Source organism: Cnephaeus nilssonii, assembly GCF_951640355.1.
Source record: "Cnephaeus nilssonii genome assembly, chromosome: 5".
Classification (NCBI taxonomy): domain Eukaryota; kingdom Metazoa; phylum Chordata; class Mammalia; order Chiroptera; family Vespertilionidae; genus Cnephaeus; species Cnephaeus nilssonii.
In genome coordinates, this window is record NC_137076.1 from 74,369,121 (window position 1) to 74,385,002 (window position 15,882).

A 15,882-nucleotide genomic window follows, 5' to 3' on the forward strand; every position below is an offset into this window, starting at 1 on the left:
AACATTGCACGTTGAAAAAAATTTAATAATTGTTTTTTACTATTATTATTATGAAAGAGACTTTGTATCCCATAAATGTCATAGACTTGGGACCTTTGCCTTCACCACTTGACTGTGGGCTCCTTGAGAATAAGGATTTTATTTGATTGATCTCTTCATTCCCAAGGACCAGCCTATTGTAGGCACTCAATTAATGCTTGTTGAATAAATAACTGAATGAATAAGCAGGTACTTGGTTGTATTAGTTGAACAAATTAATATGAATACTGTAGAAATTCAAGGAGTCTGAAGGTCTCCTAATGCAAAGATAGAGCAAAACTTTAAGGTTAAGCTAGAGACCAAGCCAATATGAACTACCGTGGCATTTTTTAAAATCCACATTATTTTAGGAGAACAGAAAGAAATGAACAACCAGTATGCAGAATTAAGAATTATGAGTAATTATATCATTTAGAAAAAAGATGTTGGTGCTGAAAAGGTATATTAATGAGTAACATCCATCCTTTTGCCCTAAAACCTTCCAAATTGGCAACTCGTTTTTAAAAATTGATACCTGTGGTTTTTACTAACTGTGTAGTCACTTAAGGTCAAATGACTTTTCTATGAACTGATTTTAATCAACCTACTTGGCATGATGCCACAAAATTTTCTTGGTGACTAAATGTAAAATGATAGTATCTCTTTCTTCTTTTTATCTTAATCTAACCTCCATCTTTTCAATCCTCAAGCATATGTTTAAAATAAATTTTTATTGAATAAATAACATTATAGGAAAATAACAGAACTTCTTCCTCTTGGCCTAGCAACTATCAGTTTTTTGATGACTTCTTCCAACCTTTACTAACACATAGATAGCTTTACAAAGTTGTAAACCAATAATATATGCAATCTGTGTTTATCTTTTTTGCTTAATTCTTCATGTATCTATTTGTTTATTTTAAAGGTTACCTGCTATTAGATGAGAATGATGTATCATAATTTACTTCACCATTTGGGTTATTTCCAGCATTTCATAATTTTATCATTTCTAAGATACTATATAATTTCTAAATATTTCCTTATGCTAAGGAACGTGTGTAATGATTTTTTAGCTTCTGTGACATTTTACCAGATCACCCCTCTGAAAATATTCAATGCACAAAAAATAAATCTCTTATATTTTAACAGTGTTTTGCAACTTATAAAGTACTTTCTAAAAAGTTCATTGTATCATTTCTAAAATATTTCCTTATGTTAAGGAAATTGTGTAATAATTTTTTAGCTTTTATTACATTTTATAAGATCACCCCTCTGAAAATATTCATTGCACAAAAAATAAATCTCTTATATTTTTACAGTGTTTTTAAACTTATAAAGCACTTTCAAAAAGTAACTTTGTTTAATCCTGATATCAGCACGTGGGATAGATTTATTTCCCTGGAGTCTCTTTCGTGTTTAATGATTTTGCTAATGGAATGAGTGAAATGAACCTAGAAGGAAGGTATGATGCCAGAAGTGGTGATAATCAAAGAGATTGACAAATATGTTGGTAAACCTAAATAAATAATGCTGGTTAAAAACAATTTATTTATGGGGTTTCAAGACAATGAGGAACAGACACTAAACAATGATCATGTAGGAGATAGAGAGTGATCAGAATTGGTGCATTTTATGGTCTTGTATTGTTTGGGAAGATGCTAAAGATACTAACTTTGGACTTCAAAATAGGCATGTAAAATTTTTAAAAAATATATTTTATTGATTTTTTACAGAGATGAAGGAAGATGGATAGAGAGCTAGAAACACTGATGAGAGAGAAACATCTATCAGCTGCCTCCTGCACACCCCCTACTGGGGATGTGCCCAAAACCAAGGTACATGCCCTTGACCGGAATCGAACCTGGGCCCTTTCAGTCTGCAGGCTGATGCTCTATCCACTAAGCCAAACCGGTTTCAGCTAGGCATGTAAAATTTTTAAGAGTAACCACTAAAATAACAGATATTGAATGTATAAGTCCCAAACATGGGAATAAAGGAAGCTTAATCAATCCAGAAACTAGGAAAGGAGAAAAAGAAGTAAAGAAAAAGCACAGAAAAAGATATGAGAAATATATCCAAATTTATCAGAATGACAGTAATTGAAAAATAGATTAAACTCACCTATTGAAAGAAAGATACTATAAAATTATATTAAAAATCATTTCAGCTATTTTCAACAGATACACTTGATGAAAAATGACATTAAAAGGTTGAAAATCGCCCTAACCAGTTTGGCTCAGTGGATAGAGCGTCAGCCTGCAGACTGAAGGGTCCCAGGTTCAATTCCGGTCAAGGGCATGTACCTTGGTTGTGGTCAAGGGCATGTACCTGGGGATGTGCAGGAGGCAGCTGATCGATGTTTCTCTCTCATGGATGTTTCTAACTCTCTATCCCTGTCCATTCCTCTCTATAAAAAATCAATAAAATATATTTAAAAAAAATAAAAGGTTGAAAATCATGCCAGGCCAGTGTTGCTCAGTGGTTGAGCATCGACCTATGAACCAGGAGGGGCATATGGCCAGGTTTCGGGCTCAATCCCCTATGTGGGGCATGCAGGAGGCAGCTGATCAATGATTCTCTCTCATCATTGATGTTTCTATCTTTCTCTCCCTCTCCCTCTTCCTTCCTCTCTGAAATCAATAAAAAATATTTATTTTTAAAAAGGTTGAAAATCAAGGGATAAAAAAATAGACTGATCAAATACTAATAAAAATAAAGCTGATGTAGCAATACCAACACTAGAAAAATAATTTCTATGAGAAAGTACTATAAGGATAAAGAGATTCACTAGTCGGTATAAGATAATATCTCATGGTAGTTTAATTTCCATTTCATTGAGTATGATATAAGTGAAACCAAACATTTTTCAATAGTAGTTTACTGAGAACTGGGAACTTGACTGGTTTGCCTTTTAGTTATTTTTATTTTAAGGATTAATCATTTTTATTGCAAATCTTTTCCACCTTCCTCCTAGAGTTACCTTAGTTTTAGAGTTTCCTATTGTTACAAAGTTGAAAATTTCTGTAATGGAATTTACCTTCTCATATCCATTTTTCCCCCTTTAATCATAACTTTTTTTCTGAAGTATTTTAAATGACAGAAGGCATGACACTCTCATTAACACTTCCATATGTACCTCAAAAAAATGATCATTTTCTTACATAGCAAAATATTATCACGTCTAATATAATGAAATCAATAATTCTTTTTAGAATTTAATTTGTAGTCTACATTCAGAAAAAGTTTCCCCATGTATCCTCCAAATTCCCTTCATCTCTCTATGTCCAGATCAGGATCAACTCCAGGACCACGTGCTGAATATGGGTGACATGCAACTCAAGTCTTTTCATTTGCAACAGTCCTTAAAAAAAAAAAAAAAAAAGCCTTTTAAAATCTCCTTGTTTTAATGACAAAGGGAACCAGGGCTAGTGTTTTGCAGCACATCCAGGTTTATCTTTTCCATCCTTATGTGTTATTAGCTTAATCCTTAATTCCTATGAACTAGAAGTTAAATTTAAAGGTGTGATTAAAGTTTAACCTTTAAAAAAAAACCTGCATAAGAGGTGATGTTGGATACTTCATATTAAGATTTCAGGAGGAGACAATGTCTGGTTGCCCCAGTCATCGCTAATTTCTTGTGTTACTTTGAGTATAAAATTCTGCTTTAAAAGTGAGGGTAATTACATTTCTGGATTTTTCTTTTATTGTTTTCAGAAATATCTAGCTCTTCATCAACCTAGAACTTAAGAGTGGTAAGTAAAATATAGATTTGTTTTCTTCCTCTTACTGGCATCCAACTATTTATCTTCAAGGATGGGGAGGGCCAAATAAGGCCCTCGAAATCATTTGGTCTGGCCCTGCCAAGGCATTAGGGGTGAGTTAATTAAATGTTTGACCAAATACAGCAGGCTAATTCTTAATTTTATAATTTTGTATGGCCCTCGAATGATGTTATAAATATCCAAATGTCCATTGGCAGGAAAAAAGGTTCCCCACCCCTGAAAATTGGTGGGGAGCTGGCGGGGGGAAGAAAAGTGGTCTTGGTTATTACACATCTGTTTACATTTGTCAAAACTCATGGAACCGTATGCTGGAAAGAGTGAATTTTACTGTATGCAAGTTATGCTTCAGTAAAACTGATTTTTAAAAAACGAGCATTCATTATTTTAATACGGGGCAAGAGATTAAATCAGACTTCCTAGTTTCTTCACTGTTTGCATGTTTGGAGTCCTACTATGAGAGTCTCCTTTCAATCAACCACAGAAAATAGGTATGAAAATAATGAACTCAACAGTGAAGTCCACTTTGAATAGTCTTCTATAGAAACTTTATGAAAGCTCCGATGAGACAAACGGAGGTGCTAAACATTCATTACTTTAGTGTCTCCTAGTAATTTTTAGGTAGTGAGTAAAAAGAAAAAATTAAAAAGTGAAAACTTTTTTAAAAATAAAAAAGGCTTTAATCTAGTGTCATTGTTTTATCACATTTGGTAATAAGGCATTATTGTATACATAAGGCATTATTGTATAATTTCAATGTTTTGTTCCATTGGTAATTTAAAATATGTACTGTAATAACTGACACTTTAATGTTTTAGCACTTGGTACTTCAAGACACTATTTGCTGGCCTTCCCCACTTGCACCTTTGATGTATTTTTTAGTTTATGTATTAAGTTCTATAAGTGATTGTCTTGGGAGTATGTGATTGGAGAGTGTTTCCTACATTTTTCTATCTCAGTAGTCCAAAGTTTTTATTTTAATTTTAATGTCTTCCATTATTGTTATTGCAATTTTGTCTATACATCCTTGCATATCATATCCCTCCATTAAGTTGGTTTCCAAAAAGCAATATTCTCATTTTAAAATTTATTGATTTTTAGAAAGGCAAAGAGAGAGAAATATCAACTTGTTGTTCCACTTATTTATGCATTCATTGGTTCCTTCTTGTATGTGCCCTGACCAGAGATGGGACCAGCAACCTTAGCATATAGGGACAATATTCTAACCAACTGAGCTACCAGGCCAGGGCCACAATTTTCTTATTTTTGAGGAAGGTAATTTCTCTTTCCCTTATTTTACTTTAAATTTTTTTGAAATATAAAAGTTGTACATACTTCATGTATACATTGTGATGACTCCGGAGGTAAGTCTACTCCGTCAACGCCACTAGTGTACCTATCACCTTCAAGTTTCCTCCCACCTTCTTTATTTTTTTGTTAAGAACACTTAAGATCTACCCTGTTAGCAAAATTGTAATTATACAATTTAGTATTGTTAACTGTAAGCACTATGGTATATAGATCTCTTATTATTCGAAACTTCCTTTTTTGAAAGGTGTCTATTCCTATTTTGTGTCAATACTTATGAGTGGATTTCCTTCACATCATATACCAGAGCATTTTACTTTTAGTCTTAAACACCTTTCTACACCCTTAAAAATTACTGAGGATCCCAAAGAGCTTCAAAATTTTATTTTTATTAAAATATAGTTGGTATACAGTATTATACTGGTTTGAGGTGTCCAACATAGTGATTCGCCATTTATATACCCTATGATCGCCACACGAAACCTAGTAACATTCCACTAGTCACTATTGCGATGGTGTCATGTGATCACTGGAAAACACTACATTAGTGAGCGAATGAGAGTAGAAAAGATAAATAACATCTACTTTTAGAAAAATAGTGGTTTGTGTTGTTTTTTTTTTTTTTTGGTGAGAATAATTGATGAGAGAGAATTATTGATCGGCTGCCTCCTCCACCACTCCCACTGTAGATCAAGCCCGCAACCCCCGCATGTGCTCTCGACCGGAATCGAACCGATGCCCTGTCTACTGAGCCAACGCGGCGAGGGCTAGAAAAATAGTTTTGACGTTAGCAAACACTGCACTCTTCCTCCATTCCCGGGATCACACTTTGAGGACCGTGATCCGTTGCAAGTCTCCGTCTCCCCTTAGAGTTAATGCCTCTCCATACCGCCAGGACCGCCAGCGGGGACCAGGGAGCCGGAACCGCCGCCACCGGAAACACGCAGCACCCAAACCTCTGGGTCCGCACGGCTCCCAGAAGCCGGGGCTGCGCACGCAGGGCGGGCCTTCGCGTTCCCAGCGTGCCCCGGGCCTGCGGCGTAAAGGCGCGTAGGCCGCAGCCGCTCACGTGACCCGCGGGGCCGCAGAGGCGGGAATCTGTGAGTGGGCACGGTCGTGGGGTCCCGTGGCCGGTGTTTTGTGTGTCTCTCGCGGGCATCCCTGGGCGACTCTCCCCCGCTCTAGCCCGCCAGCCGGGAAGAAGGCTGGTGTGGGAGGAGGGGTTCCAGCCTGAGCCTTCGCTCCCCGCGGGAGCCCGCCGGCCCGCGTTCGCCGCGCTGCTGCCTCACCGCTAAATCTTGCTGGTGTTGAAATAAGAAACATTTACAAACATGTCCCGGATCGAAAAGATGAGCATTATGGGCGTGCGGAGTTTTGGAATAGAGGACAAAGATAAGCAAATTATCACTTTCTTCACTCCCCTCACAATTTTGGTTGGACCCAATGGGGCAGGGAAGACGGTAAGTGCGGAGTAGCCCCCTTCAGCTGACGGGCCAAGAAACTGAGGAATAAAATGCCTGGGGAGCAGAATGCAGGTTAGGAACGGGAGGCGTCCCTGCGGCTTCCTTCTTGGGGCCCCAGGAAGTGCCTGTCCTCTCCTCCGGGTGACTCCCCGGCCCCGGGGCGTGGTCGGCGATTTTAGGAGTGGGCAGACCCAGCATCCTAAGGAAGCCCGGGCCTGCCTGGCGGACAGGTTTACTTGGGAATCCCACCAGACCGAGAGCTCTGTCCTACAAGCATCCTTTTTGTCTGTAGCACTCCGTGCTCCCAAGCATAGCACTCACTTCTTCGTAGTTTTCTCAATACAGGGACGTCACAAAAAGTTACAAAATATGAATATGTGAGTTTACATGTATGCCGACTGTTTATAATTAATAAAAAAATAAATGGCTTAATTTTAAAATGAAACAGATGCAGTGAGGCTTAAATTGGAAAACTGCTGGCATACCTCCTTTAATTGTGCGTGGTTTATTGCTCTCAACAGGTGCTGCGTGTTGTGTGTGTGTGTTTTTTTTTAAAGAAACTTAAGGCAAACCCAGCAAAAACAAAACTGACTTGCTTTATTGCAGTGGTCTGGAACCAACCCCGCAATATCTTCGGGTGTGCCTGTATTTTGTTGGTGGATGCTCTTACCTAGTCAATAAGTTTGAGCACAACTCATTTACTGTGGGTTTTTTTTTTTTTGAACTTCTGGGACTATTTAGAAAGCTAGGTTGGGCCCTGGATTGGCAAGCAGTTGTGGAAAAAGTATCGCCAAAAGGCGGGATTGTGTTCTGGAAGGGTGGCTTCAGAAAAAGCAGAGTGTAACAGGGAGAAGAGTAAATGAAGTTTTGTTAAAAGCGTAGAGAAAGAGGTAAGGCTTAGGGTTGAGAACTGAATGTCTGACTCCTGTCTACTTTTATGCAAAAATGTTATATTTGTTGAATGCCTTTTATGTAGCTAACATTGTGTTAAGTGATCTACTGTAAAGGAGACTTAAAACATGTATAGTGTTTATGAGCACTGGCTGCCTGAATACAATATTTTTGCTTCAACATTTATTAGATTATGTGACTGTGCAAGAGTGACCTAAATGTTCTATGTCTTAGTTTTCTCATTTGTAAAATGGAGGTAAAAAATAGTTTCTAGAGCCTAGATTAATGTGAGAATTAAAAGGTTACTCTATGTAAAAGTGGTTAATTCAGTACCTGGCACATAGTAAGGTCTATGTAATAGCCATTGGTTTTGTTTTTTACTTTTTTAAAAATTTCAGTTTTATCAAGGTATAATTCACATAAAATTGTAAGATATTTAAAGTATACATCTGGTGATCTGATAATACCTAATGGTGGAAGGATTCCCCCTATGTAGTTAATTAACAAATCCATCATCTCACATATTTATCTTTTTTAGTGAAAACATTTAAGTTCAGCAAATTTCAATTATACAATATTGTTATTAATTATGGTGACCATGCTTTTTAATTAGCCATTGTTGTTATTAAATTAGCTTAAATGATTTTAATTGGAAATAGAGAATTTTTTCCAAATAATTATTTTATTATACCTTTTAAAAATATACTTTCATTGATTTCAGAGAGGAAGGGAAAGGGAGAGATGGAAACATCAATGATGAGAGAGAATCATTGACTGGCTGCCTCCTGCACGCCCCCTACTGGGGATCGAGCCTGCAACCCAGGCATATGCCCTTTTCCAGAATCGAACCCCGGGACCTTTTAGTCCACAGGCTGACGCTATATCCACTGAGCCAAACCTGCTAGGGCTTTTATACTTTCTTAATTGTATAGTTTTTCTAGGAACTTACAGCAATTATTCTTTAATACTTAATCATACCTCTATTGCAGGTTTTATGTCAAATTGTATCTGATTGTATTCTTTATAGTCTCTATGGTAAATAATATTTTTATAATGAATATTGTATGATTAACTTCTGTGGTTCTCTTATGACTAAATGTAATTTTCTCTTTCTTTAGACCATTATTGAATGTTTAAAATATATTTGTACTGGAGATTTCCCTCCTGGAACCAAAGGAAATACGTTTGTTCATGATCCCAAGGTAATGGTGCTAGTAAATTTTTGTACTTTTAAAGTAAATTGTTTATAATTATAAAAGTGATAACAGCTTATGAAACCTAGCAATGGCAAAGTATAAAGAGATACGAATGTCACCCACACACAGTCTTAGCACCCAATGAAAACCATTGTTGACATTTTTATGTATTTTCTTCTCCTTTACATACTGTTTTACATAGCTGAAGTCATACTCGAATTTTGTATTCTGAGGGGTTTTTTTCCACTTAACATCATAAAGTCCCATGTCATTAAAAAATTATATTAAGTTTTTAATCTAGATGTTTGGTATATGGGCGCTCTTTATAATCTTTATGCTTTTTTGTATGTCTGAAATATTTCTCCTTAAAACGTGTAACATTTTGTGAATGTTTTTAATAATTGCATAATTTTTTTACATTTCTCAGATTGCTTTTAGTTTTTCATTAAAATGTACCATGACGAAAGTCTTTGCCTGAATCTTTGAATTATGGTGTTTATAATATTGGTGTTTGTCAAGGACATAGAATTTTCTGTACATATTTGGCCTGTAGGTCTTTCTTGTTGCATATATAGGTGCCTCTCTCAATATCTACCCCTCACAAGAGTTTGTTGTATATTTATCCCAGGCTTTTTTCTGTGTTTATGAAAACATATCTATGTGCATATATCAATATACTCACATATGTATTTTAACCATGGATAGAATTTTATTATGCCATTTTACAAATCAAATAATTATTTAGTGATGTACTGCATATCTGTTTATATACATACTAGAGGCCCAGTGCACAGCTAGGGGAGGGGCCGTAGGAGGTTTGCCAGCCTGGGAGGTTGGCTGTAGGATTGCACTGACCACCAGGGGGCAGCTCCTGCATTGTCTGCCCCCTGGTGGTCAGTGCACATCATAACAACCGGTCGACTTTGGTTGTTCGGTTGCTTAGGCTTTTATATAGATAGGTATTCAGGGGTGGGCAAAAGTAGGTGTACACAGAGTTTTTATTGTATTAATGTTTATTAATTATTCTATTATTTTCCACCCCTGTATACACTTTTATTTCGTTGTTTTACTAAATAGAATTCTATTGAGTTTATATTCTATAGTTGATTTAACTGACTACCAGTTGGTGATTGAAATTTCTACTTTTATATGACTAAAAATAGCTAATAATGAAAGTATTTATTAATTTTCCACTTAGAAATAGAAATACCATTTAGTACATTTACTGAGCCCTCTCTAAAATGACTATTTCACATTTTTTTTCTTCTTACACCTGTAATCTACCCTCCTCGATTGATGATCTTGCCTTGTACTATATTGAGAAAGTAGGAGGAATCAGATGAAAAGTCTCTTGTTTTCCAGTCATAAAATCTTCCAAACTACTCTGTATATGTGCCCATGCTATCTGTTTTCTCTCCTGTATTAAGGGTAAATTGTTTATTATTTTATCTGAAGGTCAGCCAACTCCTCTTGAAGGCTGGATCCAATCTCTCTTGTCATCTCAAGCATTTTGCTTTCCTATTGTTCCTTCTTGCTCCTTCAGTAGCAGTTTCTCCCTCTGCATAGGATCATTCACATCAGCCTGCTCTGGTAGCTCTGAACTATAAACATACAACTGTTTTTTTACTCCAAATCACCCCCTTGCTACTACCTCTTCTCTGTTCTAGTTTATAACAAAATTCACAAGAGTTGTATGTACTCATTGTCATCACTTCATTGCTTTCCATTTTCTCCTCAGCCTACTCAGTTCAGATTTTCTTCTTTTTTTTCCCCTCACTGAAACTGCTCTTGTAAAGTTACCAGTACTATCCATGTTGCCAGATAAAGTGATCATTTTCTTTTCCTTTTATTTAAATAGGGAGAGGGAGAGAGTGATGGAAACATCAGTGAGAGAGAATCATTGATCAGCTGCCTCCTGCATGCCCCACACTGGGGATTGAGCCCGCAACATGTCTGGGAATCGAACCATGACCTCCTAGTTCATAGGTAAATGCTCAACCACTGAACCACGCCAGCTGGGCTAAAGTGGTCATTTTCTAATTCTTATCAGCAGATTTGATATAGTTGGTTATTCCTTTTTTTTTTTTTTTAATCCTCTCCAGGGGATATTTTTCCATTGATTTTTGGAGAGAGTGGAAGGGAGGGGGAGAGACAGAGAGAAATATCAATGTGAGAGAGACACATCGATTGGTTGCCTCCCGGACACACCCGAACCAGGGCCATGGATTGAGCATGCAGTCATTGTCCGTGCCCTTGATTGGAATTGAACCTGGGACCCTTCAGTCTGTAGGCTGACACTCTCCACTGAGCCAAACCTAGCTAGGCTGGTTATTCCTTTTTTTAAAAAACATATTTTTATTGATTTCAGAGAGGAAGGGAGAGGGAGAAAGAGATAGAAACATCAATGATGAGAGAGAATCAATAATGGGCTGCCTCCTGCATGCCCCCTACTGGGGATCAAGCCCACAACCCAGGCATATGCCCTTGACCAGAATCGAACCCAGGACCCTTCAGTCCACAGGCCAACGCTCTATCCACTGAGCCAAACCAGCTAGGGCTGAAGCTCATTCTTTAAACGAATATAATTAATTTACCTCTAAGCAAAGTGATCAAGAAAAAGACACAAGTTACCAATAATAGGAATGAAAGGTGACTTCACTGCAGAGCTTATAGTCAGTATATAGGTAATAAGGGAATATTGTTAGCAACCTTATGCCAATAACTTCAACTATTTAGATGAAATGGAAAAATTCTTTAAAGGACACAAGCTGTCAAAGTTCACTCAATAAGAAATTGATTCAAAGTTAAAAACCTCACAATGAGAACTTCAGGCTCCAATGGTATCACTGCTAAATTCTACCAAACATTTTAGGAAGAAATAATATCAGTTCTACACAGATCCTTTCAGAAGGGTGAGGCAGAAGAAATATGTCCCAACTCTTTGTGAGGGTAGCATTACCCCATACCCAAATCAGACAACGACACAAGAAATCTAGATGATACCACTCATGAACATAAATATCTCCATACAATTTTTAGCAAAACATTAGCAAATCAAGTTCAGCAATGTGCAAATGAAGATAATGTTCCAGGTGTGCTCTCCCTCCAAGGAGCATGCCCCTGCCATCCCCCTTGTCCCCCTTTTCTCCCCTCTCCCCCCCCCCCCCGCATGTATCCCCTAATCTCTAAGGGACTGCATGAGACTTGCAACCAGGGGAACAATGGGCAGTAGAGCTCTTCTTGGGCTTATCTCCTGAACTTGTCTCCAAAGCCCCCTAGTCTCTGACTTCCCAGTGAGCTAAGGCAGCCCAGCCTAGGCTCTCCTGTTGCTTCTATGGCTTTCCTTGTTTCACTCTTCTAAGTATATTTTTGCTGCGGTCAATAAATTTTATGCTTGCTTTTCTAAAAAAAAAACCCACAAGAGAAAACAAGATAATATTCCGTGACTAAGCAGGGTTTATCTCAGGAATGCAAGTTTTGTTTGACATTTGAAAACCAATTTGTCTCATTAACTAAATAAAGAAGGAAAATCATATAAGCACCAGTAGGTGCAAGAACAGCATATAGTTCAATATTTGTCCAGATAAAAACTCAGCACTGTCTTTTATTCTTAAGTAATTCAAACCAAAAGCTAGTAGGTAAGGCTGAGAGAGGAAGGCATCAACAAAAAGCTAGCTGTGGCAGCATGGTTAGGAATTGGAATCCAAGTGAGGAATGAATGAGTCCATTGTTATATATAAAATTAAAATAAAATAGGTGAGGGGAGGATGAAGCCCTTAAGTAGAATCTTAAAATTATTTTCAGTTACCGTTGACATACAGTATATTAGTTTCAGGTGTACAACATAGTGTTAAAAGGCAGCCAGTGAGAGGTGCAAGTGGAGTTTGTTAAGGAAAAAGCAAAACAAAATCCTCACAGAATTCATTTAAATTCATTAAAAAATGTTCTCTCTTCAGCTCAAGTGAGAGTAATACTGAGTTGCTAAAATAATATGCAATTTGTATTTCTTAATCCCTTCCCATTTTTCACTCATCCCTCCAGCCCTCCTCTCACCTGGTGACTATCAGTTTTCTCTATCTATGAGCTCGTTTCTGTTTTGTTTGTTCATTTTGGTTTTTCTTAGATTTCACATATAAATGAAATCATAAGGTATTTGTGGTTCTCTGTCTGACTTATTTCACTTAGCATAATACCCTCTAGGTCCATCCATGTTGTTGAAAAAGGTAAGATTTCATTCTCTTTTATGGCTGAGTAATACTCAATTTTTTTTTTTTTTTTTTTTAGGAATCTCCATACTGATTTCCATAGTGGCTACACCAATTTACATTCCCACCAACAATACACCAGGGTCCTCTTTTTTCCACATCCTTACCAACACTTGTTTGTGATTTATTGATAATATATTGACAGATGTGAGGTGGTACCTCATTTTGGTTTTAGTTTACATTTCCCTGATGATTAGTGACATTGAGCATCTTTTCATATGTCTAATGGCTGTCTTTATGTCATCTTTATAGAAATACTAGAGGCCCGGTGCACAACATTCATGCATGGATAGGGTCAGAGCCTTCTGGCTGCCAGCCAGGGCCTTCCTTCCCCAGCTGCCAGCTGCTGGCTGCCAGCTGGGGCCTTCCTTCATTTTGCACCGCCTCCTGGTGGTCAGCGCACATAATAGCAAGTGATCGAACTCCCGGTCGAACTTCCGAGGGGACACTTTGCATATTAGCCATATATATATATATATATATATAGAGAGAGAGAGAGAGAGAATATATCCTATATAATAAAGAGGTAGTATGCAAATTAACCCTTACAGCCTCACAAGATGGCTGCCTACGACCAGGCTGGCAGGGGGGTTAGTTAGGGACAACTGAACAAGCAGGCTGCATGGGAGGACCAGGCCAGCAGGGGGATTAGTGAGGGACAACCAAACGACTGAACAGGCTGTGTGTGGCGACCAGGCCGGCAGGGGGGTTAGTGAGGGACAATCAAACTACTGAACAAGCAGGTTGCATGGGGCGACCAGGCTGGCAGAAGGGGGCAGTTGGGGGCGACCAGGCCGGTGGGAGGCAGTTAGGGGCAACCAGGCTGGCAAGGGGGGCAGTTGGGGGCGACCTGGTCGGCAGTGGGAGGCAGTTAGGGGCAACCAGGCTGGCAAGGGGGGCAGTTAGGGGCAATCAGGCTGGCACGCAGAGGCAGTGAGGGGCAATCAGGCTGGTAGGGGGGGCAGTTAGGTGACCAGGCAGGCAGGTGAGCAATTAGTAGCCAGCAATCCAGGATTGTGAGAGGGATGTCCAACTGCCGGTTTAGGCCCAATCCCCGGGATCGGGCCTAAACTGGCATTCGGACATTCCCCAAGGGGTCCCGGATTGGAAAGGGTACAGGCTGGGCTGAGGGAACCCTCCCCCCCCCCGCATGAATTTCGTGCACCGAGCCTCTATTATATAGATAAAGCATAGAAACAGACACATCGATCAATGGAACAGAATACTGAGCCCAGAAATAAACCCATGCTTATTTATATCTATTCATGTCCACTGCCCATTATTTGGTTTTTATTGCTGTTAAGTTATATGAATTTCTTATATATTTTGGATACTAACCCTTTTTTGGATGTATTATTGGAAAATACCTTCTCCCATTCAGTAGGTTGTCTTTTTGTTTTATTGATGGTTTCCTTTACTGTGCAAAAACTCTTTAGTTTGATGTAGAACCATTTGTTAATTTTTTCTTTTGTTTACCTTGCCCAAGGAGACATATCCAGAAAAATATTGCTAAGAGCAATGACTACATTTTCTTCTAGGAGTTTTATGGTTTCAGGTTGTAGATGTAAGTCTTTAATCCATTTTGAGTTTATTCTTGTAAATGGTGTGATAAAATGGTCTAGCTTCATTTTTTTTCCATGTGTCTGTTCACTTTTGCCAGCACCATTGATTGAAGAGATGGTCTTTACCCCATTATATATTCTTGCCTCCTTTATCATAGATTTATTGACCATATAGGCATGGATTTATTTCTGGGCTCAGTATTCTGTTCCATTGATCTATGTGTCTATGTTTTCATGCTGTTTTGATTACTGGTAGCCTTGTAGCATAGTTTAATATCAGGTAGTGTGATACCTCCAACTTTGTTTTTCTTTCTCAAGATTGCTTTGGCTATTCAGGGTCTTTTGTGGTTCCATATAAATTTTAGATTATTTGTTTTAGTTCTGTGCAAGATACCATTGTATTTTGATAGGGAGTGCATTGAATCTATAAGTTGTGTAGTATGGAAATTTGAACAATGTAGTTATGAATCTGTTCAGATTTTGTTTCTTCTTGATTCAGTCTTGAAAGATTTTGTTTCTGAGAATTTATCCACTTCTTCTAGGTTTTCCAATTTGTTGGCATAAAGTTGTTTGTGGTATTCCTTTATAATCCTCTATATTTCTGTAGGATCAGTTGTCACTTCTCTTTCATTTCTGATTTTATATATTTGGGCCCTCTCTTTTTCTCTTTTTATAATCAATCATGAATATATATATTAGAGTCCTGGTACACGAAATTCGTGCACTCGGGGGTCCCTCAGCCCAGCCTGAGCCCTCTTGCAGTCCCGGAGCCCTCAGGGGATGTCCAATAGCTGTGGAGGCAGGAGAGGCTCTTGCCACCGCCACTGCGCTCACCAGCCGTGAGCCCAGCTTCTGAATGAGTGGTGCTCCCCCTGTGGGAGCACACTGACCACGAGGGGCCAGCTCCTGCATTGAGCATCTGCCCCCTGGTGGTCAGCATGCATCATAGCGACTGGTCATTCTGCCGTTTGATTGATTTGCATATTAGCCTTTTATTATGTAGGAGATATATATATGAATATATATATACACACACACACACACACACATATATATACACACATACACACACACACACACACACATATATATATATATACATATACATATATATATATATATATATATATATATATATATATATATATATAAAATTGATTTCAGAGAGAAAGGGAAAGATAGAAACATCAATGATGAGAGAGAATTATTGATCAGCTGCCTCCTGCATGCCCCCTACTGAGGATTGAGCCTGTAACCCGGGCATGTGTCCTTGGCTGGAATTGAACCTGGGACCCTTTAGTCTGCAGGCTGACAGTCTATCCACTGAGCCAAACCAGCTAGGGCTCTCTTTTTCTTGATGTGTCTGGCTAAAGGTTTATCAATTTTGTTTATCTTTTCAA

General features: G+C 38.2%; 1 protein-coding gene across 2 annotated transcripts in view; it reads left to right on the plus strand.

The window, feature by feature from the left end:
- The first annotated feature begins 6,099 nt into the window (after nt 1-6,099).
- RAD50 (RAD50 double strand break repair protein) overlaps nt 6,100-15,882 on the plus strand; it is a 75,765-nt gene continuing 65,982 nt past the window's right edge. Inside the window, exons 1-2 of one of the 2 annotated variants that reach the window (XM_079771066.1) lie at nt 6,100-6,565; nt 8,578-8,661. In XM_079771066.1, the coding sequence (XP_079627192.1) occupies nt 6,437-6,565; nt 8,578-8,661 (213 nt within the window). In that variant the 5' untranslated portion in view covers nt 6,100-6,436. Of the gene's footprint in view, nt 6,566-7,345; nt 7,459-8,577; nt 8,662-15,882 lie in introns of those variants that run through there. The other variant, XM_079771067.1, reaches the window with a different exon arrangement.